Below are 23,570 nucleotides of genomic sequence, written 5' to 3'. Positions count from 1 at the left end.
CATCCATTCATGCAATGCCTGTGGACGCCAGAAGAGGGCATCTGATCCCCTGGAACTGAAGTTACAGATGGTAGTTAGCCGCCATGTGGGTGCTGGGAAGGAACCCTGGCCTTCTACAAGAGCAGCCAGTGCTCTTAACTGCTGAGTCATCTCTCCAGCCCAAATTCCACCTACTCTTATGAGTGACTCATTTCATTTAATATAATATCATCATGATTGCTAGGTCAATAGTGATGAGCTTTATTTTCAAAGTTTTATCCATCTCATCTAAGTTGTTGAATTTATTTAATCGTTTTTCATAGGATATCCTTATCATCCTTTAAATATCCATAGGTTCCATATTTACCCACCTATTGTATTTTGACAGCCAGCATCATTACCCTCAACCACAATTTATTTGTACCTTCTAGTTCCAGCCACCTTCTCTAGGCATGTGCACATTTGCTTTTCTTGTTGCTGTGACCGGCTGGAGGAAGGATGAATCTTATTTTAGCTCATGGTTTAAGGAAGGATACAGTCCATTATGGTGGGGAAGGCAGCAGGAATGTCAAGAGGCTGCTACATTGTGTCGGAGTCCAGAGGCAGAGAGCAATAGTGCTGATGTCTTTTCACTTTTCCTTTCTGTTGGGATTGGGACCCAGCCCAGATGATGTCACTCACATTCAGAGTGGGTCTTCCAGCCTCAGTTGGATATTTCTATAAATGTCCTCATAGGCATGTTCAGAGGTTTGTTTCCTAGGTGATTATAAATCCAGTAATGTTAACAGTGAAGATTGATCCTTTGTCAACTTGACAACAAAATACATCACTTTAAATAATAAAATTTCAACCCTGATCCCTAAGGTCTAATTTTTATCTCATAATGCAAAATGCATTTACATGTTTCAACAAGTCTCCACAGTAATTAACATTACTAACATTGTTCAAAAGGAGATCCTGATGGGAACATCTGGGCCCCAGTAGCTTCAGGTAGCACTGCTCCTCCAGCTGTGCCACCTGTAGCAAACGGTCTGTTCTTGGACCAGCTCTACTTCATGCCTGCAGCTTTCCTGGGTGGATGTCACATGATCTGTTATTTCCAATATCCTAGAATCTCTATTGCAAGCCAGGCTTCAGTTTCTCAGCATACAGCTCTACCTCAGCAGCTTTCTGGACCCTCGGTGTAAGCCTCTATAATCTTCTCACTCTTAACTTCTTTCACATCTGCTCCCAAACCGATGTCATTCTTCTCTCAGCACACGTCCTGGCCTCCTTGGACCACAATTACAGTTAGCCAGGCTTCAGTTTCTCAGCATACAGCTCTACCTCAGCAGCTTTCTGGACCCTCGGTGTAAGCCTCTATAATCTTCTCACTCTTAACTTCTTTCACATCTGCAAAACCGATGTCATTCTTCTCTCAGCACACGTCCTGGCCTCCTTGGACCGCAATTACAGTCGCCTCTGTATGCTCTCAAGGCTCAATCTGAGGAAATACTTGCCTAGACAGTTGCTTACATCAAGAAACCCTTTTGGTGGTACTCTCAAACTTTCTCCTTTCAAATGGATTCACATCTTCATAAGCTGGAGTTTTCTGTGGGTGTGGTCTTATCCCAGAGCACCTTTCATGTTGTTCCTGTTCAGAGATAATCTCTTGAGCAATTTTGCTGCTTTCACACCCATCTTGTATGCATTTTAAAACTCACTGTTCTAGTTTGATTTCTGTTGCTGTGATAAAATACTCTGACCAAAAGCAACTTGGGGAAGAAAAGACTTATTTGGCTTCCCCTTCCATCACAATCCATCACAATCCATCGAGGAGGTCAGGGCAGGAGCTTAAGGCAGATACCTGGAGGCAGGAATCATGGAGGAACACTGCTTGTTAGCTAGCCTCTGGGTCATGCTTAGCTAGCTTTTTTGATATAGGCCAGGACCTGAGGAATGGTATCACTCACAGTGGGTTGGGCCACATACATCAATGAATAATAAAGACAATCCCTCACAGACATGCCCACAGACTAACCTAATCTAGGAAATCCCTCAATCCTTCAAAGCGTCTCCTTTCAGGTGACTTTAGGGAGTGTCACGTTGACACTTAAAGACAATCAGGAGACTCACTCACTTATACTCCTTTCCTTAGAATGCAGTCTCAGCGGTGTGTGTTTTCATCCACTGCCCAACAGAAAAATGAACAACTTTGTTGCACTGTTCTCTACGAAAGCCCTAATATTGTCGACATTGGAATTGATTAGCGTTTTAAACCTATTCCTGTATCAGTCACTGTGGCCAGGGGCATGGGAGGTAATGGTTGGCTTACTTTACTTCCATGTGCTTTATTTCTAGAACTTAGAGTGTTGCTAGTTCCCCAACATTTTGGAATTGATTAGCGTTTTAAACCTATTCCTGTATCAGTCACTGTGGCCAGGGACATGGGAGGTAATGGTTGGCTTACTTTACTTCCATATGCTTTATTTCTAGAACTTAGAGTGTTGCTATTCCCCAACATTTCCTGGGTCTTCAGAGTTCCACCCAGTGGTGCTGGATGCCTTCAGGGTATTCCCCACTCTGAGTTTTAGACTAGTGTCAGAGCTTGCTGAGGTCTGCCAGTTGAGTTGTGCCTTGTTTCAATGTGGAGGGACATACTCATTTTAACTGCTCTAAGAAACACATATGGCCATCTTTGCACTTGTTATTGGCATTATTCCCTTTAGAAGAAGAGTGATTTGGTTTGGATTCATGGGTTTGTTTTTGTCACTTTTTTTTTAACTAGTAGGTTTTATGGTGACTGCTTTCTAACACCTTCTGGTGTTTGTATAACATTAAAGCTAGTTTTAGGAGTAGGTGGAGATTGAGCTTCATCCTCTCTCCCAGATAAAATTAGATATGGATTTTGGAAGTTGGTAAATTTTAAAACCCATTTCCAGCTGTGAAAGCAAGCTTCTCAAAATTTCTGGGAACTATTTTTTTATCTGAAAAATAGATTCCTTGGATACCTAGCTCACAGGATCATTATAAGGCTTGTATTAGTATGCTTTGTATTAGTATGATTTGTTAGGGTTACAGTTTTGAAAGCTAAAAGTCCCAAATTGGATAGCTTCAATTGGTTCAGTATCTAGGGGGGCCTCAACAACAGGTGGCATCATGGCAGGAGCATGTATGAGAGGGAGAGAGCTCATGGTGAGACAGAAAGTCAGAGTGTAGAGTGTAGTCAGGCTTGCTCTTCTATAACAACCCTGTCTTGAGAGGTAACCAAGATCCTGTGAGCAGTACATTAATTCCTCCCAAGGTTGGAACCACTAGTGACTTAGTTACTTTGTATACCCCCATCTTAAAGAGCTCAACACCCTGTCCTGTTCACCACAGGAGAGCCACAGTTCCAACGCATGAATATTTGGAAGACACGTTCAAGTCGTATCTAAGCATCTGCAAGGCTCTCAATAGCTGTGCAGAGAATTTCTTAACCTGGGGTAACAGGAAGCTGAGCTACCTGCTCTTCAGAGAAGTTTTATTTACTGCCTTGTATAAAGTAGTCACCCCCGTCTTGCAATCACCATACACACTTACTCTCTTCATCCCATCTCATCTAAAATAATTTGTGGTCTGTTTCCGCTCACTAGACTATAAGGCTCATGAAGGCAGGACACAAGCCTATCCAACTCATTGTATGTTACTGGCAGTTGGAGGCAGTGCTACTGGGGACACTAGGAGACAGAAGAGGCCTCCAAGGCCTCCTACTGAGAGGGGAGGGATGTAGTCTTAATCTACCAAATCTCAGCAGTCACTGGGACCTCTGTGTACAGATGTTGATGACCTGATTATTTTGACCTACCCTATCCACAGGCAGAGTGCAGCTTTCATGACCCGAGTGTATCTGTGACAGTCACGCACAAAAAGTCTTGACACATATAGTTGAACGCCCCATGCACAGCAATGGTGAGTTCTGAGGGAATGTGGGCAAGACAGCCACAGAGTCTGGTACACAGCTGAGTGCCCAACAACAGGTGCAATGACTGGCAAATTGGATAACTTGGGAGGATAAGCTGGAGATGGAACAGTGCCCCATGCCCTGAGAGCCATTTCCCTTTGTGCTGAAGAATGCTTTGAATTTACAACACACTCTGAATTCTGTCTGAACATGCCTGGTTGCTGATTTTCCTCTCAATGTTGGGTGCTCAGGGCTCATTTTGGTTTCTGACCTGTAGTCTGGATATCACAGGGAAAAGGTACCAGTGTTTTCTCTACCCTAGAGCAGAACTTCTGAACCCAGGTTGTCACTTGGAGAGCTTTAAAGTGGCCTGATGGTCAGGGCCCCACCTCTAGAGATTCTGAACCAATTCATCTAGAATGTTCCTGCATTTAGTACTCAAAAAAAAAAAATGCCCCATTCTCTGTTCCCTATATGGTTATGATGTGATATGAAATTCTCAGCTAGACCTTATGTAAACTCCTAAACAAACATATGAGAAGGTCAGAGATGTCTAGCTTCATGTACAGCTTGATTCAACAGCTCAGTGTCATTAAGGGCTCAATTTCTGTTGCTATAATCCTATCTCTGTTTTGCCTTATATAATATCTGCCTATTTATCCCTTTGGTTAGCAGACAGATGCTCATAATTTCTAAATAGTTACCAGCAGTGTCCTAGGATATGTGCTGTCTTCTTTATGCACAGTAAGGGAAAAAACAGTCTTGTCCTATTATTTCTAGTGCTAGTTTTGAGATTCATGCTGTTTGAGCTAGCTCAGGCCTCAGTCCTTCCCCTGAGCCAGTCATTATGGCCCTGGATGGCCCAGATCACCACTCTAGAACTGGATGTGGTCAGTTTCCCATTTATCCCTATATACACTGGGTTGTTTCTAAATAAAGTTGATGCCCAGGCCTCACTTTCAGAGATTCTATTTTGATATGGAGTGTGGCACAGGCGCTGGCACTTTTCAAGAGTTCCTCAAGTTTCTGTGAGGTGTGTCCAGTGCAGAGAACCACTGACCCAGGCTGCATATGAAGGGCCATGATTATAGAGACTCTGCTTGGGTGGAGGAGGATTCCTGGTGGGGAGCAAGTCACATGTCTAGCAGCCTTAGAGGGGGTCACATGGCTATACTCATGAAGCCCAAATAGAGAAACAGAGCTTGTGGATCCAAGAGTTTCCAACTATGAAAAGAAGATAGCCAGTGGCCGCCAGACTAGGAGCATCTCATACGTGCAGAGGCTGTGGTGGCCCCTGCTAGAGTCTACAGCTTCTTGACACATTCCTCTTCTCCCTGTTTCCTCATCTGCTATGTGGGTTCAAAGACTATTCATATCTCCCTTAACTGACTGCAGGCGAATGAGATCTGTGGGAAATACCCTCAGTTTCTTGGTGGCAAGAGAGTCCTCTCATAGTGTGGGAGTGCTGAGGGAAGTCCCCTTACCTCTCTGAGCTTCAGGGGCTGCCTCAGTAAAACTAGAACTCTACCTTCTAGAATATTCTACCATGAGCATGAAATAAGAGAATGTATAAAGCTTGTAGTGCAGTGCCTGACAGATACAGGGCTTCTTCCTATAAATTTTCTTTTCGAAGAATGCTCATTTAGAATGATTTCAATGTGAGACCAAATGGGAAATGGTATTCAGCTTAAGTAATCATCTTATGGTTATAAGATAAAGCTGCTTGATCCGTCTTTGGACTCCACACCTTCAGCAGGAAGTCCTGTCCTCCTTTCCAGCTCTGTATCCTCAACAGCATCTCATGGCTCTGGGCTTTCTACTATAGAGTCTTAGGAGGGGCAATCTTATTAGAAGGCAGGTGTTGTGAAGGGGCTTGACTGAAGTTGTATTTGTATATGGTCACAGTATCTGCATTTGGATTATATATTGTTTAGGATGGTCTAGGGGTGATGTCACTGCCTAGCACAGTGCCTGGCCACAAGAAAGTACTAGAAACTGGAAGCAAATGAATAGATTAACCTTCCCTTGTCTCAACTTACCTCTCTTGCCCAATGGAATCATGAAAAAAAATGATTGAGAGTGTAAGAAATAGTTTTGTTTATTGATTAGAACATGGTATAAAAGTACAGCATTTTGCAGGCATTCTGGACTTTCTGGGCAGGACATGCAGTGCTGGGCTTGAGCAGGGGATGGAGAAGAGAGATAGACGACTGGGTGATGGCTCCCTTCCTGGACATGGGAAGCAACTTGCTTTACTAGCACAGATGCTAGTGTGGGAGGATTATTAGTCTCTGCCCCTGAAAACAAATGACACGGGCAGTTTGGGTCATCAGATAATGCCATGCTTAATAATTCAGTCCTGTTCTACATGTGTTAAGTGCTGCCTCTCCCAGTCACCATGGTAGGCTCTAATTGTTCTGTATAATGCTCTTTCTTCCTACCAAAGGAAGAGAAACAGGCACATTGGTTTGGGGGGCCATTAGAGGATGGTGTACATTGGCTCAGGTCTTCTGACTTCCAGATTCATCAGGGTCTGCCTAACTTGGAGGCAAGGCTGGGGACATGTAAGCAGAAAACTGTCTACTACTGTTTAAGCTCAAGGAGAGGGGCCTTCCGTGGGGCAGCAGAGTGAAGAGATGGGCATGCTTCCAAAACAAACTCAAATTTCAGCTTGTCTCTCCCAAGAAGAGGAAGGAGGAAGAGCTGGCAATCAGAGACTGAGCCACATGATGCCAGGTTTTGTAGAAAGTCTTCGGCAGAGAATTCTTCCAAAGTTTAAAAGGTGTTTCTGTCCCAAGAGTTGTGTGTAAAATCAGAACGAGGGCAGATCAGGGTGTTAAGGTGGCTGTTCAGTATAGTGTCTCTGAGAGCAAGATGGCTGTGTCCCTAGTTACATGACATTTTGGAACAGCTGGAGAGATCTCATGATGTTGTCATCCTGGGAAGAGAGGAGGGGAAGAGAGGATGGTTAGAACTGTCTGAGGCTCCTGCCTGAGGGCTCCCTGACTCTTAGCAAACCTCAAGAGTGGGGTTCTTCTGCAAGAAGAAATCTGTAATAATACTAGAAGCAGGAAATAAGGGCATGGAGCTAGGAAGAGATCAACTCAAGATCAGAAGCACATTCTCTGGTGTTCAGGAGGAATTCAAAAGAGAAAAGAGGTCTTGATAAGCACTTATCAATTTGATTAATTTTCTTCAAAGAGAGATTTCTTGACTTTGTATTATTGTATGTCTCTATTTTACATTTTTCCATAATGTATTTTAAGGTATAAGTATTCAAAGTAGAAAGTCCTTAAGTCTTTGCACTTCCAATTTTTGAATTAAAATATAGCAAAAAATATGACATACCAAAATTTCTGGGCTCTAAAGCAGTACTCAGTTGAAGAAGTACTGGGGAACTCGCCCTGAGTAGAGACATATATTAGAAAAGAATAGTTGTCAAATCAATGATATAAACATCTATCTAAAAAATTTGGAGAAGGCTGTGTGTGGTGGCACACGCCTTTAATCCCAGTACTTGGGAGGCAGGGGCAGATGGATCTCTGAGTTCAAGACCAGCCTGGTCTACATTGAGAGTTCTAGGCCAGCTGGGGCTACAGGGAGAACCTGTCTCAAAAAGACCATAAAAAGCCAGTCGTGGTGGTGCGCACCTGTAGTCCCAGCACTTGGGAGGCAGAGGCAGGCAGATCTCTGTGAGTTCAAGGCCAGCCTGGTCTACATAGTGAGTTCCAGGCCAGCTGGGGCTACAGGGAGACCCTAGCTCAAAAAGACAAAAAAAAAAAACAAAAAAAAAACCAAAAAACCTCTTGTAGAACATTAAAAATAAAAAAGCAAAAGCAAGAAAATAATTTAAATTACAGGTGACTGAGATAGAAAATAGACTTTTCCCCCTTTTATTTTATTTTAGAAAGGTTTTTGTTTATGTATACAAATACTGTGATTGTATTTGCCCCCTTACACCTCTTACCCACTCCCACTAAATCCCCTCTTCTTCCCAACAAGTTCTTCCCCTGCCTTCCTGTCTTTATGTGTATGAGACCCACTGGATTTAATTAGGGTTGAGAAAGCAGACTTATTTTTTAAATAAATGTTATTATTTTATGTATATGCATGTATTGCCTGCATGTAGGTAAGTGTACCCATGTTGTGCAATGCCCATGGAGGTCAGAAGAGGCCGTCAGATCCCCTGGAACTGGAGTTATGGACAGTTGTTAGCTGCCATGTGGGTGCTGGGATTCGAACCCAGGTCTTCTGCAAGAACAACCAGTGCTCTTAACCGCTTAGCCATCTCTCCAAACAGCAGACTTCTGATAGAGAAAATCTATAGAGACACGTTGATTCTGAGGATCTGGATCTTCATAAATTGCTGTGTATTCTGGAGTTAGGCAGCCTGCGCTCAAGTCCTAGGTCTGTTACTTATTGGCTGTGTAACTTACCTTTCTATGTCTTGGTTTCTATGTATATGAATGAAGTGGAGTTGAGTAGAGTATCTGTCTATGGGGTAGTGGTAGAGAAGGGATGAGTTATGCAGTAAAAAGCTGTGGAAGTGGCTGATGTGAGAAATGAGATTTAAAACCTCTGTCATTTGGGAAGCAAAGAAAGATCACTTGATAGGACATGGTGTCTGAATTTAAAATGACAGAACTTAAGCTCCACCTGTCACTTACTGTAGCATTAGCCACACCCCTTAATCTTGTGCCTCAGTCTTCTCTTCTTAAAAAGGGTACAATAGATATATAGATATTGCTGTTTAATCTATTTGTAATGATTAAATGTTAAAACATTTCTAACCCTACAGGTAAAGCCCATGACTTTCTACCTCAGCATCTTTCCTCCTGGCTACTTGGTACCTTGCTCAGGATCCTTGAACCACCCAAAGATCTATCAACTAATGGGTAAAATACCAAAGTCAACAGGGATCCTGTAGGACAATGGTAAATATCAGTTAGAAGTGGTCAGTGTTCAGTTTGTTCTGATCTTTAACTATCTGGAGCACCATCATGTATGTGGAGCTCCTGCCTCATGGGTTTTGATGAGCCTGAGGCTTGGTAGGTGTTCATTGTGTGCTAATACAGTCTCCTTTGCTTTCTTGCATTGCAGTTCTTGGGTGGAGCTCAGGTTATGCTTTTGTGGAATGAGGTGGAGGCATAAATCCATTACTTTTAAGCAGATGAAGCAATTGTTTCTAGTTCAGTATCTGGCAGGGAAACTTGCGCCAGTCAATTCATTAGATTTAACCAAGTGTGGACCAGGGAGCAGTCACACAGGTCTCCTGGGGAATGTGAGCAACACAGGCCTTGTCTCAGACCTGTGGAAGACCAGTTTGTACTTTTTTTTTTTTCTGAGACAAGGTATATAGCCCTGGCTGGACTGGAACTCACTGTAGACCAGGCTGGCCTTGAAATCATAGAGATCTGCCTGTCTCTGCCTCTTGGGTTCTTGGATTGAATGCATTTGCCACATGCCCACCCCGAGTCTATTTTAACAAGATCCTCAAGGAGACTGGTTTTCACATATAAGGTTTAGCAGGCTTGCTATGGGACATTTGTATCATGATGGCAATTTCTAGACCCTACTTCTAGGGTGTCTTGGAACACAGTCTGAAAATACATATTTTTAGAATGAGTAACTGCAGGCAATTTTATGTATACTGGATTGAGACTCTCAGGTAGTCTGAGGAGGGGACATAAAGACAGAGCACTGAAAAGAACAAGGCTGGGCTTCCTGTTTGGCAAATCTCATTTTAAGGAGACTTACTCTGGGTGCTCACATCTCCCAGACCCACACATGGGTGACCTGCTCAGCCTTGCTCTGAGCAGGCCAGGCTGAGGAGTGGAGGTGTCTGGCCTTTTGAGCTGCTGCTGATGTTGTGGATGTTGTTGTCTCTGAGTCCAGGGGACACAGCCCTTCAGGCCCCAGATTCCCTTTCCCAGATTTAGAGACATTATGCCTTGAGATCTCTCCTTACCTCCTGACAGGATTCAAGAAATTCATCTAAAGTTACGATGCCATCTTTATTTTTGTCCATTTTCTGAAAGACACAATAGAGAAGCCTTTGAAGAACCTGGCAATTTGCATATCAGAATTTGCTTTTTATTAATCTGAGAATTAAGGTGGTCTTTGTCAGCCACTTGACCCCTGGTTATAATATGATGGAAGGATTGGTCCCAGGCACTTACCTCATTGCTATATTATTATCATGCTGACATCCTAACATGTTGTAGTAATCTTTTTTTGTTACCATAACAAAATAACTGAGGCTGGGTACTATATAAAGAAAAGAGGCTTATTTAGTTCATAGTTCTGGATGTTCAAAAGCATGGCAGCAGCTTCTTTTTGATTCTGGTGAGGGCCTCAGGGAGGCTGGCATCTTCATGGTGGGAACACATGTGGAAAAGGTCACAGCAAAAAAAAAAAAAAAAAGAAGCCAGAGAATGAGGAGGGGCCAGTTTAACTTGTTTAACTCACTCTCATGAGAGCTTCAGCCCTCTGAGGTAATGCTCCCAAGGACCTAATCACTTCCCGCCAGGCTCACCCATCAGAGATTTCTACCACCTTCAACACTGTCACACCAAGGACCAGGTAACCACATATGAACCCCTAGAGTACACACTCAAACCATCTCCAAACAATAGCACGTGTGTTCTACACATCTGCTTTTGGCCTGTTTGGAAGAAAGAGCACTGGGCACGAGAAGTTCTGGTCTATCTCTGTTAATAATTGTGCAAGTTTTCAAGAGACCATTGAGAACTCTGACATCCTTTGATTTTCTACAGCTAGACTTCTCTCTCTACATATCTATATGTACATATATACATTTAGTAAATATATGTGTATGCATATAAATGTGTATATATGTACATATTTACCAAATGCTGTCTCTGATGATGCCACTTCCATTCAACTGTTGCTGTAGCCACACAACCCTTACTAGAACAAGGCTGAGTTCCACTTAGCGATCATACAATCTGGCCTTATCCTAGTTTCCAATTTTATTCCCTCCTACAGCTTAGACCAAAGGGCTTAATACTTAAACAAATGTGATCATTGAGGTCTACTCTATTTACTCAGATTCTAAGAATTTTTATAAAATTTCTGGTCTGTCCTATACGACTTACAGTTAATGATAATGTATTTAACAGTTCTCTTCTATAACATACACTCGTCTGCTTCACAAGAGCATGTATTCCTCCAGGTCCATACAAGCTGGGGCACAGGCACATAGTTACCTGGAAGAAGACGTCCACGTGCTGCCTGGGAGTGTCTTCTTTGAGCACAGGATAGGTGTATTTCCCCATCATGTCATAGATGGCTTTGACAATGTCCATCATCTCCTGGGGGGGGGGGCATGGAGGGACACAGTGTTGAGACTGTGAGGTCAAACTCTTCTTAGCGAACAGAGTTTAGAGATCTTTGGACTTCTGGCTGATGAATGTGATTAAGAGAACCTTTCCAGTAGATGAATGGGAGTCAGAGGACAAGCTGGAACTCCCTCCTCAGAGGAAGTGGGAAGTCCTTCCTGCCTTCTGGAGCTCTTGGGCAGATTATCTCTTCCCAGGCTCTGTCCTCAGTGAGGGGTGACATTAGGTTCCCCATTCATAGATTGAGGCAGATGAAACACTATTCCGAATTAAAGAAAAGTTAGCACTTTAGCTTAGAGATTAAAAAAAATCCTCACAAGTTATTTTGCTGTTTTAAATTAAGACAAAGGAGTCAATAGCCAGGAGTGTCTAAGGATACTTCAGGTTTTTGACAAAAACCCATTGTTAATACTTTTAGATGTATAAAAAATGACAGAGATAGTGGAAAAGGTTCATGTCTACTTAGTTTTCTTTAATGTTAAAACTTGTTTAACTACAAAAAAATGGTTAAAACCATTGCTGCAGTATTATTAACTAAACCATAGAGTTTATCTTTATTTTTAAAAATTTATTTACTTTATTTTATGTGTATGAGTGTTTTGCCTACATGTATATAAGTCTATCACATGCATGTAGTACATGTAGAGGCAAGAAGAGGGTGTCAGATCCTCTGGAACTAGACTTGTAGCTGGTTGTTAGCCACCATGTGGGTACCGAGAAAGGAACCCGGGTCTTTTGTAAAAAGCAGCCAGTGCTCTTGACTGCTGAGCCATCTCTTCGGCCCTATTAAAGTCTTTTTTTAATTTTTTATTTGAAAATCCACATTATATCGAGCTGTATATCCTTAGTGTCTTGTGGACCTAGACATGTTTGATGGGACTTCTGGTCAGTTTCATAGCGTGCCTCTCAGCTTGGGACTGAGTGAAGTTCTATCTTTGGGTCACAGATGCTGTAGAAGTGATGTTATAACCTCACTGCACTGTCAGGGAGGCACATGGTGTGGCTAGGTCTTGTGATTGGTGTTGTTAGCCTTGATGACTTGATTAAGCTCTTGCAGAAGGCCCAGATTTGGTTCCCTGCACCCACGTGGTGGCTAACAACCATGGGCAACTCCAGTTCCTGGGGGGGGGGGGGGGGAGTGTCAGTGCCCTCTTCTGGCTTCCACAGGCATTGCATGCATGTGGTGCACTTACATGCAGGCAAAACATTCATACACATAAAATAAAAATAAATACATCCTAAATTTTTTTAGATTAAAATAAAAAATTAGAGTCTGTGATCTAATAGACATTTCATTGCTTCAGGAGCTTTTCTTCTTTATGAAGGTCTTAATGTACATGGTGACTGTTTCTAGTGCATTTCTCATGCACTACTTGTTCATCTACTTTGTTACTAGTGTTTGTTTTTGATTTGGTTGTGAGAGCCTTTCTATACCTTGGAGATTTATTTATTTATTAATCTTATGTGTATGAGTGTTATGCCTGCATGTAAGTGCACCAGTGTTGTACAGTGCCCTCGGAGGGCAGAAGAGGGTGTTGGATTCCCCTGGAACTGGAGTTATGGATGGTTGTTAGCTGGGATTTGAACCTGGGTCTTCTGAAAGAGCAGCTAGTGCTCTTGACTGCTGAGACATCTCTCCAGCCCCTACTTTGAAGATTTTTTATTTGTAAGGCATTTAAAAGTATATATCATATGCTAGATATTGTATCAAGGAACTATAGAAGAAGGTGTTACAAATGTGAGGCTTTTGTTGATGGGCATCTAGTGAGGAGAGACTGCACTTTCTACAAGCTGTAGGTATTTCAACTGCTTTGATACTTGCTTTCCCACTTTATTTTTTATTTTGTTTATTTTATTAATTATTTTTTATGTGTATGAATGTATTGCCTGCATGTATGTAAGTGCACCTGTGTCATACAGTGCCCATGGAGGTCAGAAGAGGGTGTCAGATTCCCTGGAACTGGAGTTCCGGATGGTTGTCAGTCACCATGTGGGTACTGGGAATTGAACCCAGGTCCTCTGCAAGAGCAGTCAGTGTTCTTAGCTGCTAAGCCATCTCTCCAGCCCCCCCCTGCCACCCACACTTTATTTTTTGGAGATACAAAATTAAAAAATATATATAATGAAGCTATCAATGCTTCTCTTTGTATTTAAATTTTGATTTGGTATTCTCCCATTCTGTTCAGATATTTAAGCATGACTTTTATGGTTCTTTTATAGTTAGAAATCACCAGCGTATCTATGATTAACTTATATGTGCGGCATTCAGAACATTCAGTTATTTATTGCTAAAATGTTATAGCTGACCAGTTTCCCTGGAAGCATCTATTTAATTATTAATTCTCTGTTTATTCTCTACTCCAAATGCCCTCTTTATTGTAAAGCAGATGATTATTTGGACCTGGGTTTCCCCTTCTGCTCTACCCACCATCCACCTACCCCCTCATATCATGATATTTTAATAGTGCAGCTTTATAATTTATTTCACTTTTATTTTTGAAAAGTATGTTTTCCATTCTCATCTGATGACTCTTCCAATGTGCCGGTTTTATGTTCATTCTCCCCAAACAACACTTTCACTTTAGGAATAAACAAATGAACTTAAAATTAACTAGAGACAAATGGCTGCCTTTACAATATTGCTATCCTTAGGCTGGGCGTGTCTTTAATTCCAGCACTTGGGAGGCAGGGGCAGATGGATCTCTGTGAGATCAAGGCTAACCTGGTCTACATAATGAGTTCCAGGCCATTTGGGGCTACAGGGAGACACTGTGTCAAAAAATATATATATTGCCATCCTTACAATACACTTCCCTTCAGAAAATGGCGTGTGTCTCCACTTATTCAATACTTTTTTGTATTTCTTAGAAAACTTTTTCTTCATTTAAATTATGGGTATTTAAAAATGCTAATGCATGGTAAATTTTACTGTTGTATAATTAGAATATCTCTGTTACAGTGTTACAGGTCAATCAATTTTTTTGTGTATGTTAATTGCACTGTGCCAGTTTGTTTGCTTGTTTTTGAGACAGGGTCTCCCTGTAAGCCCCAGCTGGCATGGGACTTGCTATGTGGACCAGGCTGGCCTGCCTCTGCCTCTTAAGTTCTGGGATTAAAGGCGTGCACCACCACACCTGGCTGGTATCAGTTTTTAGTTCTATTGTTTAAGTTGTTTTTCTCTCTCTCGTTTATTTTCCCAAATAGAAAATCATATAATTGCTGGCTCACAGTTGTAACTCTAGTACTCAGGAGGCTAAGGCAGGTGGATCATCATGAGTTCGTGGCCAGCTTAGGCGACACAGAAAGTTCCAGATCAGCTTGAGCTGCAATGTGATATCCTGCTTCAAATAAATAACTAAATAAACAAAGAAAAAGAAAGAAAACACTGTCATTAGCAAAGACTATCCCAGCTTCTTGTATGCATATTTCTGTCTCACTGTATTTGAAGAATTTTCAGAAGCATTGGCAGACAGTGTAGCTTAGTAGTGTGTGTTCTTGTCTCATGTGTGTTATAATCAAGTATCTCTTTTTTTCTTAAATTTTACATGTGTGGGTGTTTTGCCTACATGTATGTAAGCACACCCACCAGGTATGTACAGTGCCTGAAGCGACCAGAAGAGGGTGTCAGATTCCCTGGAACTGGAGTTGCAGGTGGTTGTTAGCTGCTATGTGGGTGCTGGGAACCGAACCCTGGTCCTCTGCTGAGTTGTCTCTCCAGCCGCAGGACCTTCAAGATGACACCATGAAGTGCAAAGCTGTGTATCAGGCTAGAGCATTTTCTACTGTGCTGAAGATGTATTTTTCCCTGTTTTATTAAGAGTTTAAAAAAATGATCAAGAATAGATGGTAAATGTTATTGAATGTGATTTTTAGAATCATATGGCTTAATCTTTTGATCTACTGATATGATGAATTATTTAATAGGCTTTGTCTATTATTGAATTATTCCTTCAATAAACCTTATCCTTGTCATGTGTGTTTCTTTAACTAGAGTGTTAGGATTAATTCGTGGCATTTCATTTATAATTTGTGATCTGTATTTTATGTGAGATTGGACCCCTGTTTTCTTTGCTTTTTAAGATGTTTTAGCATGATTTTGTTTTCATTTAGCATGTTTCTGAGCACTTTTCATCTTCTAGGCAGTTCCATCTTATAATGAGCTCTCTTTTTAAAAAGAAATCAAATTTATTGGAGCATAATTTGGTTATAGCAAATTCATTTGTTTTAAGTGTCCTGCTTGATAAATTCTGGCAAATGTGCGCAACTGTGTCACTTCCACACACTCACATCTGGATTATTCTCATCACCTCGAGACATTTCTTTATTGCCTCTGCACCGTCTGCCAGTCTCTGGCATCACACAGGTGCCGATGAACTTTCTGTCACTTAAGTAAGATGTTTTAATTTTCTAGAATTTGATGTAAATGGAATGCTATTGTATAAAGTCAGCCTGTCTATATTTAATGGGTATAATGCTTATGAAATTCATGTGCACTTTTGCACATAACAGTAATTTGTTTCTCTTTGCTGCTGAACAGCAATCCATTGGTTGGATATACTCCAACATGCTTACCCGCTGTCTCACTTACAGATATTTGGACTGCTTTTAGTTTGGAGGCTACTGTGGATAAGCTGTTGTGGACATCTCTGCATAGGTGTTAATGGAATTACATACTTTTGTTTCTTTTTGATGAATGCATGGGAGTGGAGTTTCTGGGTCATATGTTAAATGCTTGTTATCTTTAAGATGATGAATTGCTTTCTAAGACATCTGTACCATTTTATATTTGCACCAGCAATGTATGAGTGTGTCTAACTGCTCTACATCCTTGCCCACGCTTGGTGTTGCCTGTCATTCTTTTTCATTGCAGTCATTCCAGTGCATATGAGATGGCTCAGCAGGTAAAGATGCTTGCCCCGAAGGCTGATGACCTGAGTTCAATTCTTGGGACCCACATAGTGGAAGGAGAGAACCAACTCTCACAAATTGTTCTCTGACCTCCATATGTGCATTGTGTTGTGCCCTTCTGCACCCAAAGAACAATCTTATCATTATAGATCAAAAAATTGGCTCTTAGCTGGGCATGGTGATGCACACCTTTAATCCCAGCACTTGGGAGGCAGAGGCAGATCTTTGTGAGTCTGAGGCCAGCGTGGTCTACATAGTGAGTTCCAGGACAGCTGGGGCTACAGGGAGACCCTGTCTCAAAAACGCGGAAAAAAAAAAAAAAAAAAAAAGCTCTTTTCCACTTTTCCAACCAACATCACTTCACTTTTTCTCATTTTACTTTTTTCTTTCCTTAGCTTCCTTGTTTAATTCAGGACCTTGGGGGAAATATACAGCCTTTTACTATTAAGCAGATATTATTTGTGGGATTTTTCAAAAAGTATCTATGCTATAATAGACTGAGAAAATCACCCTCTACTCTTAGTTTGCTGAGAACTTTACCACAAATGGGTGGTGATTTTTGTCAAATGCTTTTATGCATTTACTGAATCAATATATTGCTTTTCTCCTTTATTGTGTGGATAGAGTGAATAACATTGATTTCTCTTTTAAAAAATATTTTTCTATTTTTTATTTTATGTGTATGAGTGTATTGCCTGCAGGTATGTTAGTGCACCCATGTCATGCAATGCCTGTGGAGGTCAGAAGAGGACATCAGATTCCCCTAGAACTGGAGTTTTAGATGGTTGTTAGCTACCACGTGGGTGCTGAGATTCTGACCTGGGTCCTCTGGAAGAATAGTCAGTGATCTTAATTGCTGAGTCATCTTTCAGTTCCCCCAGTGATTTCTTTGAATGTTAAACCAACCTTGCATTCCTAGAATAAACCTCGCTTAGTGATATATGCACTCCTTTTTATATATTGATGGGTTCAATTTGCTAATATTTTGATAAAGCCTTGTGCATCTGTAATGATGAGAAATACTGACTCTCAGTTTTCTTTTCTCTAAGACCGTTTCTTTTCTCGTTTGGGTATTAAGGAATTGCTGAACCTACTGTGTTCCATTCATCCAATTCTGTAGGATTTGTGTTAGAAGTCACCAGGAAGTCATCTGGGAGGCCTAAACTTTTCTTGGAATTTTTAATTTGTGGATTCAATTTCTGTTGATACAAGCTGATTTTTCTTATTCTCTTATTTTAGTACTTAGTGGCTTTCAAAAGCTCTGTCCACTAGCAACTCCCAGGAGGTAGAGTGAGCTGTCCACCCTCATCTTCCACCATCTGAGTCTGATGGCCTTAGGCTTCCTCTTGGGCCTGTTTATCTTTTCTTTCTTACCCCAGCCTGCGGCCAACAGCATGCCTTACTTCAGAGCCTTTCTTGTGACCTCCTGTCTGGAATACTTCTCCTGGATTGTGTGTGACTGCTCCTGTATGGCAATACTTTCTTAGGCCCTTGCTGACCATCCTTAACCAAACATCTTTTACCTGTTTATCTACATTTTGCTATTGTTGTCTGTCCCTCTTCCCTGCTCCATGAAAGATAGGGCTGGTGTGCTTGTTTACCTCTTTGTCTCTAGCACCTGAGAAACTGAATGAGTTCTTAGGTCTGTGTTGAGCAAACACAAGGCTAATGAAGGGGGGGAGTCGAGGCTGGGTTTACACAGTGTGAGTTCTCCCTCTATATGAAGAGAATCTTGCAGGGTTGAGGTGAAAGGTGATGGTCTCAACTCTAGGCACCATGCCAGAGATGTAGGATCTCAGCAAGCAGATGACCTGATGCTAACTTCAAGCCTCAATGACAAACCAAGATATAGTAAACAGTGAGGTGAGTTGTGAGATAGGCCATGAGCAGGTCACTGCCTAAACACATGTACTGAGGCTCTAAGAGTCAAGCAGTAAAGATTCTGAACATCTTTGGGATAACAGTTTAGAGACAGCCCTTTCCCCCAGCCCCAGTCATTTCCCTTCTGTGACTGTATTAGGCAGAATAGATTGTGGCCAATTGGGATCTGATGGTTGTTGTCTCTTCCTTAAAAACATCTCTGTTTTCTTCTAGGCTCTGTCTGTATGCCTTCAAAATCTGAGCTTTGACTGTGGAGGTGTGACTGCTAATTGGTTCAAATCCAGATCACCTAGGGGAAAGTAACTCAACACTGAAACAACCTAATCACAGCCCATTGAATCTATGTAAACTGTGAGAAAGAAGGTGCTTAACACTTTCTTGAGTATCAGGGAGGGTGGGGCAGCAGGGAGATCAAAGGTGGCCTTCTTCATTTTAGGAGACCCGAACCCCGTCTCAGTATTTTCCTGGGCATTGGGGTTGGTTTTGATTCCCGCACCTGCATTGCACTTATCTCATGCTCCCTGCTCGCAGCTCACTTACCTCTTTGTTTATGTAGCCATCTTTATTGATGTCATACAAATTAAATGTCCACCTTAGTTTCTCATGGACCGTTCCTCTCAGTAAAATCGACAGAGCAGTCACAAAGTCCTAAGACATAGAAAAGGCAGGAAGTAACTAACATTAATCGCTGAGCCATTCGGTAGAGAGAAGCTGGGCTTCCAGGTCAGATGATGATGCTTTTACAAAATGGTGCCCCCTATGTCCTCTTGCCAGCCTGAAGAATCTGACCAATCCCAGAGAAGAACTCCTGCTCTCCAATCCCTATGTCTACACTGTCCTGATTTCTGGTAGGTGCCTTTTGAGGAAGAAGGGAGCTCTGTATGTGCAGAGGGTCAATCCAGCCTCCTCTGTTCATCTTGACCCTCAATGGCTGCTTATCATTTGAGGCCTATATGTATGTTCCAGTGGCTGTAAGCATGCACTGAGGAAACACACTGCCTGTGTTCCAATGCCTCTTTGACGACTTGTTAGCTCTTTGACTTTGGAAAAGCTATTTAGTCTCACTTTGCTTTATTTCCCTCTCTTATAAAAATATTATAATATATAATACAACCCTACCTTGGTAGGGTTACTATGAAAATTAAATGAATTAATAAATGCAAAATGCTAAGTCCAGAGGCTGCCACCCAGCACGCAGAGCACTGGTGAGCTCTTAAACTTGATATTTAGTGTTTACCACACCTCACTCCTGGTGCCTGGAGGCAAGTTGCTTCTTTTTTGTGTCTTTGGGAAACTTCTGTCTTGACTGAGGGTATTTGATGGTTTAACCCTTCCCCCAGAGTCCCTGGATTTGAAAGAAGAGGCAATGTGGAATCAGAATGAACCCAGGAGACCTGTGTACCTCAAACTTCACGGAGCCCGTCTGGGTAGTGTCAAAGGCATTGAAGAGGTAATGGGCATATGTGCTGGCATCTGAAAGGCAGAAAGGAGGGCAGGTGAGGGGGGTGCCCAAGGCTCCACAGAGGGGAAAGACATCACTGGAAAACAGGGAGGGGCCAGAAAGAGTAGAGGGTCACAGATAGGAAAAAATAATGGACTGAGACCTATTTGCTCAACCCTTGAAGTTTAGATGGGAAGTTAGTTCTAGCAAGAGGTCAGATGGGTCCTTGTTTCTCTCTCCACCCAGTTATCTCAAGAATGGCTCCCCTGGTGTTTCTATGTGTGATCTCTGGTGGGTGAATGGCATGATGACTGCAATGAGATGTTTGTGAGGCCTTGGCAAGAGCATTCCCTTGGGAACAGAGACATGTGTTTTTGTAGAGCTGAGCCTGTAAACATCTAATGCAACCTTTCTGAGCTTCCCTGCCACATCTCTGTACCATGGAATATAGTAAGACCAATTTTTTGAAACATGTGAAGTACATTAAACTAGAGCCACCCCTGCCACATAGTGAAAACTCAGCAATTAGTGTCTCTGAGGAGCAGCATAAACTGGGAGGCTGGTGCCAGCCTCAGATGAAGCAGCATCCCCCTACCATGAGGAAAGACCCTGCACTGAGTCCCACACCTAGGGAGGTACCTGTCTGCTGCTGCTGAAAAGGCCCATGATAAATAGGGCCTACGAAGGGTTTGGGATGCTTCAGTCTCTACTTTGTTAGGACCCAAGTTCTGCAGGAGATGGCCCCTGGGGACAGGATGCAAGGTGGCATGCAACACAAGTGAATTCAGCCTCCTCTGTTAGTCCTGACTCTGTGACTACAATGGTTGAGGTCACAGGAGGAAGGACTCCCTATCATGGTCTAAGGTCCACAGGCAGAGCCGCTGTCCATAGAGCAGGTGCTGGGGCTCAAGCAGCTTTGCTAATCTGGCTTTATAAGCACGACTTCATGCTGCCCACATTTTGGCAGGGGTTTCACTGATTTTTTAAAAAGTTTCTAGTATTTACTAGAGCTTTTGTTTTAAACTTTTCACTTGTCTCAGCTGTTTAAGGGAAAAAAGGTGAGCTGAACCAGATGGCAAAGCCTTTCCCCAGATGCTTATCTGTCCTGCTCTGCTATATGCCAGCTGTGTGATGTTGGGTATATTGCTTAATGTCTCTGAAACTCAGTTGTTCCTTCTGGGATCATGACACTTGCTTTCTAAAACTGTTACAAGACTTTCTGATACAGCATTACCTATAATTCTTCTCCTGCTAGTGGGTCCAAATATTTCTGCAGAGAATCCCATATCTTATGGTAAGGGGAAAATCTTGCCACGAATTCTCCAAGCCTGAGGAGGAGGCAGACAAGGGACAGTGGACTTGGAGAAAGGGAGGGTCATTGGAGGGGTTGCTGCAAGGATCTTTTTCAAGGTTAGACTCACCTCCATGAGGGAAGAACTGAGCGTAGATTTGCTTGAATGTTTCTTCATTGACCACACCACTGGGGCACTCCTGTGGGAAAGGGAGAGTGAGTGGACGGTACCTGAGGGCCTGTACTAGGCAGAGGAGGCTTGTTCCTCAAGCTCTATCTTGGGCAGGGCCTGGGCAATCTGTGCACTGGGTAGCTGGGGGTAGGAACGAGCTGGGAGGTAGCCCCACCATGAGACAGAAAGCTGCTTTGCAAGTGAGGGAACATCATCACTTGTAAATGAGGGAATATCATCACAGAATAGATACTGAGTAGGAAGTAGGAGAGTCTGGACTTTAGGGTTAGAAAGATCTGGATTTGGATCCTGATTAAGCTTGTTTTAAGTTTTCTGACTTTGTCTGAGGCAGTCTGTGATTTCAACACTTTTACCTGTGGAATATGGCTAACAGTTCCTTTCCAACAGGGCTAGGGGAAGTCTATATTAGGTGATACTGAGCCCATAGTGGATACTAAGCAATGTGAATCTCTTATCTTTTCTGTCCCCCTCTCAGCCCAGTGCCCAGTCAGGCAGCTTCTGAGGGCTCTGCTCCCTCTTAGTTAGCCACTGTTAACATGGCTTCTTTAAGATCAGAAGAAAAAGAGTTCAGTGTCAATAAGCCGGGCCTGTGACCAGCACAGCCAAGCTGTAGGAGGAGGCTGCATCCCAGTGTGGTCAGACAACTGACCAGACTCTACCTGTGGGGAGGTACCCAGGCTCATCTCCGCTACTCCACCCCAGCCCAGGGTCTGGGAATATGATTGTGCTCTGAGATGTGATCTTTAAGCCAAAATTCTATATTCAGGATGGGATTTGAGAGGTCCCAACTAGCCAAGAAGGCAGGGATGGATTTGTAGAGATGAGTTGGGTTTAAACTTCCTGTCTTCAGATGCACTTTTGCTAATAACTTGACTTTCCATGTGGCTCTTGGGACAGGAAGGTCTTAGCAGTAGGTCTGGTCCTACTGTTCTAACTTCCAAAATAGATGAATACAGTTACATTTAGGCTGACACATTAGTTTTTGTGAGCACGATTAGCATAAATCAGTAGAGGTAAATTCCATCACTTGCTGCACACCAACAAAGGGTAAAGTGTGAATGTGTTAAGTCATGGCTAGCACCTGGGCCAGCGGGTTTCTCCAGGGCCGCACCTCCCTGTGGCACTTCTGTACAGTGGATGAGGCTTCTGTTTGCTGAGGCCTTCTCCTCCTGCAGCCGTGCTTTTCCACCAAGCGCTCTTGCTCTCCGGTCCCTCAACAGCAGTGGCCTTCCTGCATCAGCGCACACTGGGGATTCCCTTAGTATTGAAAGAGCTTAGCTCCCGTGGGAAGTCACGGCAGACTTCACAGCCTATTGGGGTCTTACATTTTTGAAACCTCGATAAAGGACTTGCAGCTCCCTCTTGGTGAAGTTGGTCTGGGCTTCGAGTTGCTCCAGTCCCTCGGGCCGGTGGCAAACCATGGTCATCTCCAGCTCATCTTCGATCTTATCTGGAAGCAGAGGAAATGGCGTTGGAGTGTGGCCTCCTTGGTAGATCTGTCAGACCATAGTCTGAGCTGTCAAAAGATTGGTGTTGTGAGCTGGGACTTGGGGAATGGATTGGATTGGACTACAGAAGACCCTCAGCCTTGAATCTCACTTCCCTGTCCAGTCACTCTGCATCTCACAGTCTATCTGCTCTGTTACTTTAGGTGTGACAGATAGCAAAGGGGAGAGAACATCAGTGTCTGACATAGGGAGAGGAGAGTGGAAGTGTTCAAAATGTATCCACATAAAAACATTTCCTTTCTTTCAAAATGTCCTCTTTACGTATTCAAATTGATTTCCCCTGAAAACACTTCGTATGCAGACACAGGTAACTGAGTAGATTGAAAGCCTCCAAACAGTGAAGGGGAATAAATCACGAAATTTCTAAGGAGTTTAGATTCTCGTCATGTGGGCTAGCTAGGGCAAGGCTAGAGACTTAGCAGAAAGTCCACGTTACACCATGTTAAATATGATTTTAAAGAATCTGAATACGTTTTAAAGTGTATTATCTCATAATATCTGCTAGATGTCCTTAAGTAGAAAAATGACTTAAATGGGATCTACTTTGCATAAATAAAGGCTTCCAGGGCACTTGAAAGTTTCTAAAAACAGCTGTGGAAAGCAGTGGTTTAACTGCCAGCTTCTGAACAGCCACGGGATCTAATGATGCGCTGGTTGTTTGCAAAGCGTCTGTCAGTTGAAATAAGAAATCTACTTATCTCCCACTGAAGCGGCTCCAAGTTCACCACTCAGTGGAGTTTCACTGTTTCAGCCTCACAGAGGGATCAGTGAATATTTTCCTTTGGGTTCCAGAATGCTTTCAGGAAAAATTTATTTCAGTCAAGGATCATTTGCCGTCCAACCTTCTCTGCCCACTGTTGTCATACAGACATTACCAAATCCATATATTGAACAATTGTAAATCCCATCTGGCAAAAACAGTGGTGAGATGGGCAGGCTGCTGGGAAGTAAACCACACTGCACTATAAGGATTCGGAGGATGGGTGCGCTGGGTCTGCGTTGGAGAACAAGGCTGAGCAGGTGTGTTAACTGTAGGCATATCTTTAATCAGGATTGGGCTCTTTGTGACAAATTTTCCCTGAAACT

The 23,570-nt window shown here is 42.7% G+C and overlaps 1 protein-coding gene across 8 annotated transcripts in view; it reads right to left on the bottom strand.

Annotated features, from left to right (window-relative positions):
* Positions 1–5,974: 5,974 nt before the first annotated feature.
* The window catches only part of Kcnip1 (potassium voltage-gated channel interacting protein 1), a 400,602-nt gene continuing 383,006 nt past the window's right edge, over positions 5,975–23,570 (bottom strand). For 5 of the 8 annotated variants that reach the window (XM_017802634.2, XM_008850747.3, XM_008850742.3 and 2 more), the window contains exons 2-9: positions 22,302–22,426; positions 20,914–20,983; positions 19,454–19,524; positions 18,592–18,699; positions 11,131–11,235; positions 9,870–9,932; positions 7,250–7,305; positions 6,702–6,839 (exon numbers count right to left, since the gene is read on the bottom strand). In XM_017802634.2, coding sequence (XP_017658123.1) covers positions 6,824–6,839; positions 7,250–7,305; positions 9,870–9,932; positions 11,131–11,235; positions 18,592–18,699; positions 19,454–19,524; positions 20,914–20,983; positions 22,302–22,426 — 614 coding nt within the window. In that variant the 3' untranslated portion in view covers positions 6,702–6,823. Of the gene's footprint in view, positions 6,840–7,249; positions 7,306–9,869; positions 9,933–11,130; positions 11,236–18,591; positions 18,700–19,453; positions 19,525–20,913; positions 20,984–22,301; positions 22,427–23,570 lie in introns of all 8 variants that reach the window. The other 3 variants (XM_017802635.1, XM_008850743.1, XM_008850749.2) reach the window with 2 other exon arrangements.

Source organism: Nannospalax galili, unplaced genomic scaffold (assembly GCF_000622305.1).
Source record: "Nannospalax galili isolate Female #2095 unplaced genomic scaffold, S.galili_v1.0 scaffold104, whole genome shotgun sequence".
NCBI lineage: Eukaryota > Metazoa > Chordata > Mammalia > Rodentia > Spalacidae > Nannospalax > Nannospalax galili.
Note: the sequence above shows the minus strand (reverse complement) of the source record. Positions and strands in the feature narration are given on the sequence as shown.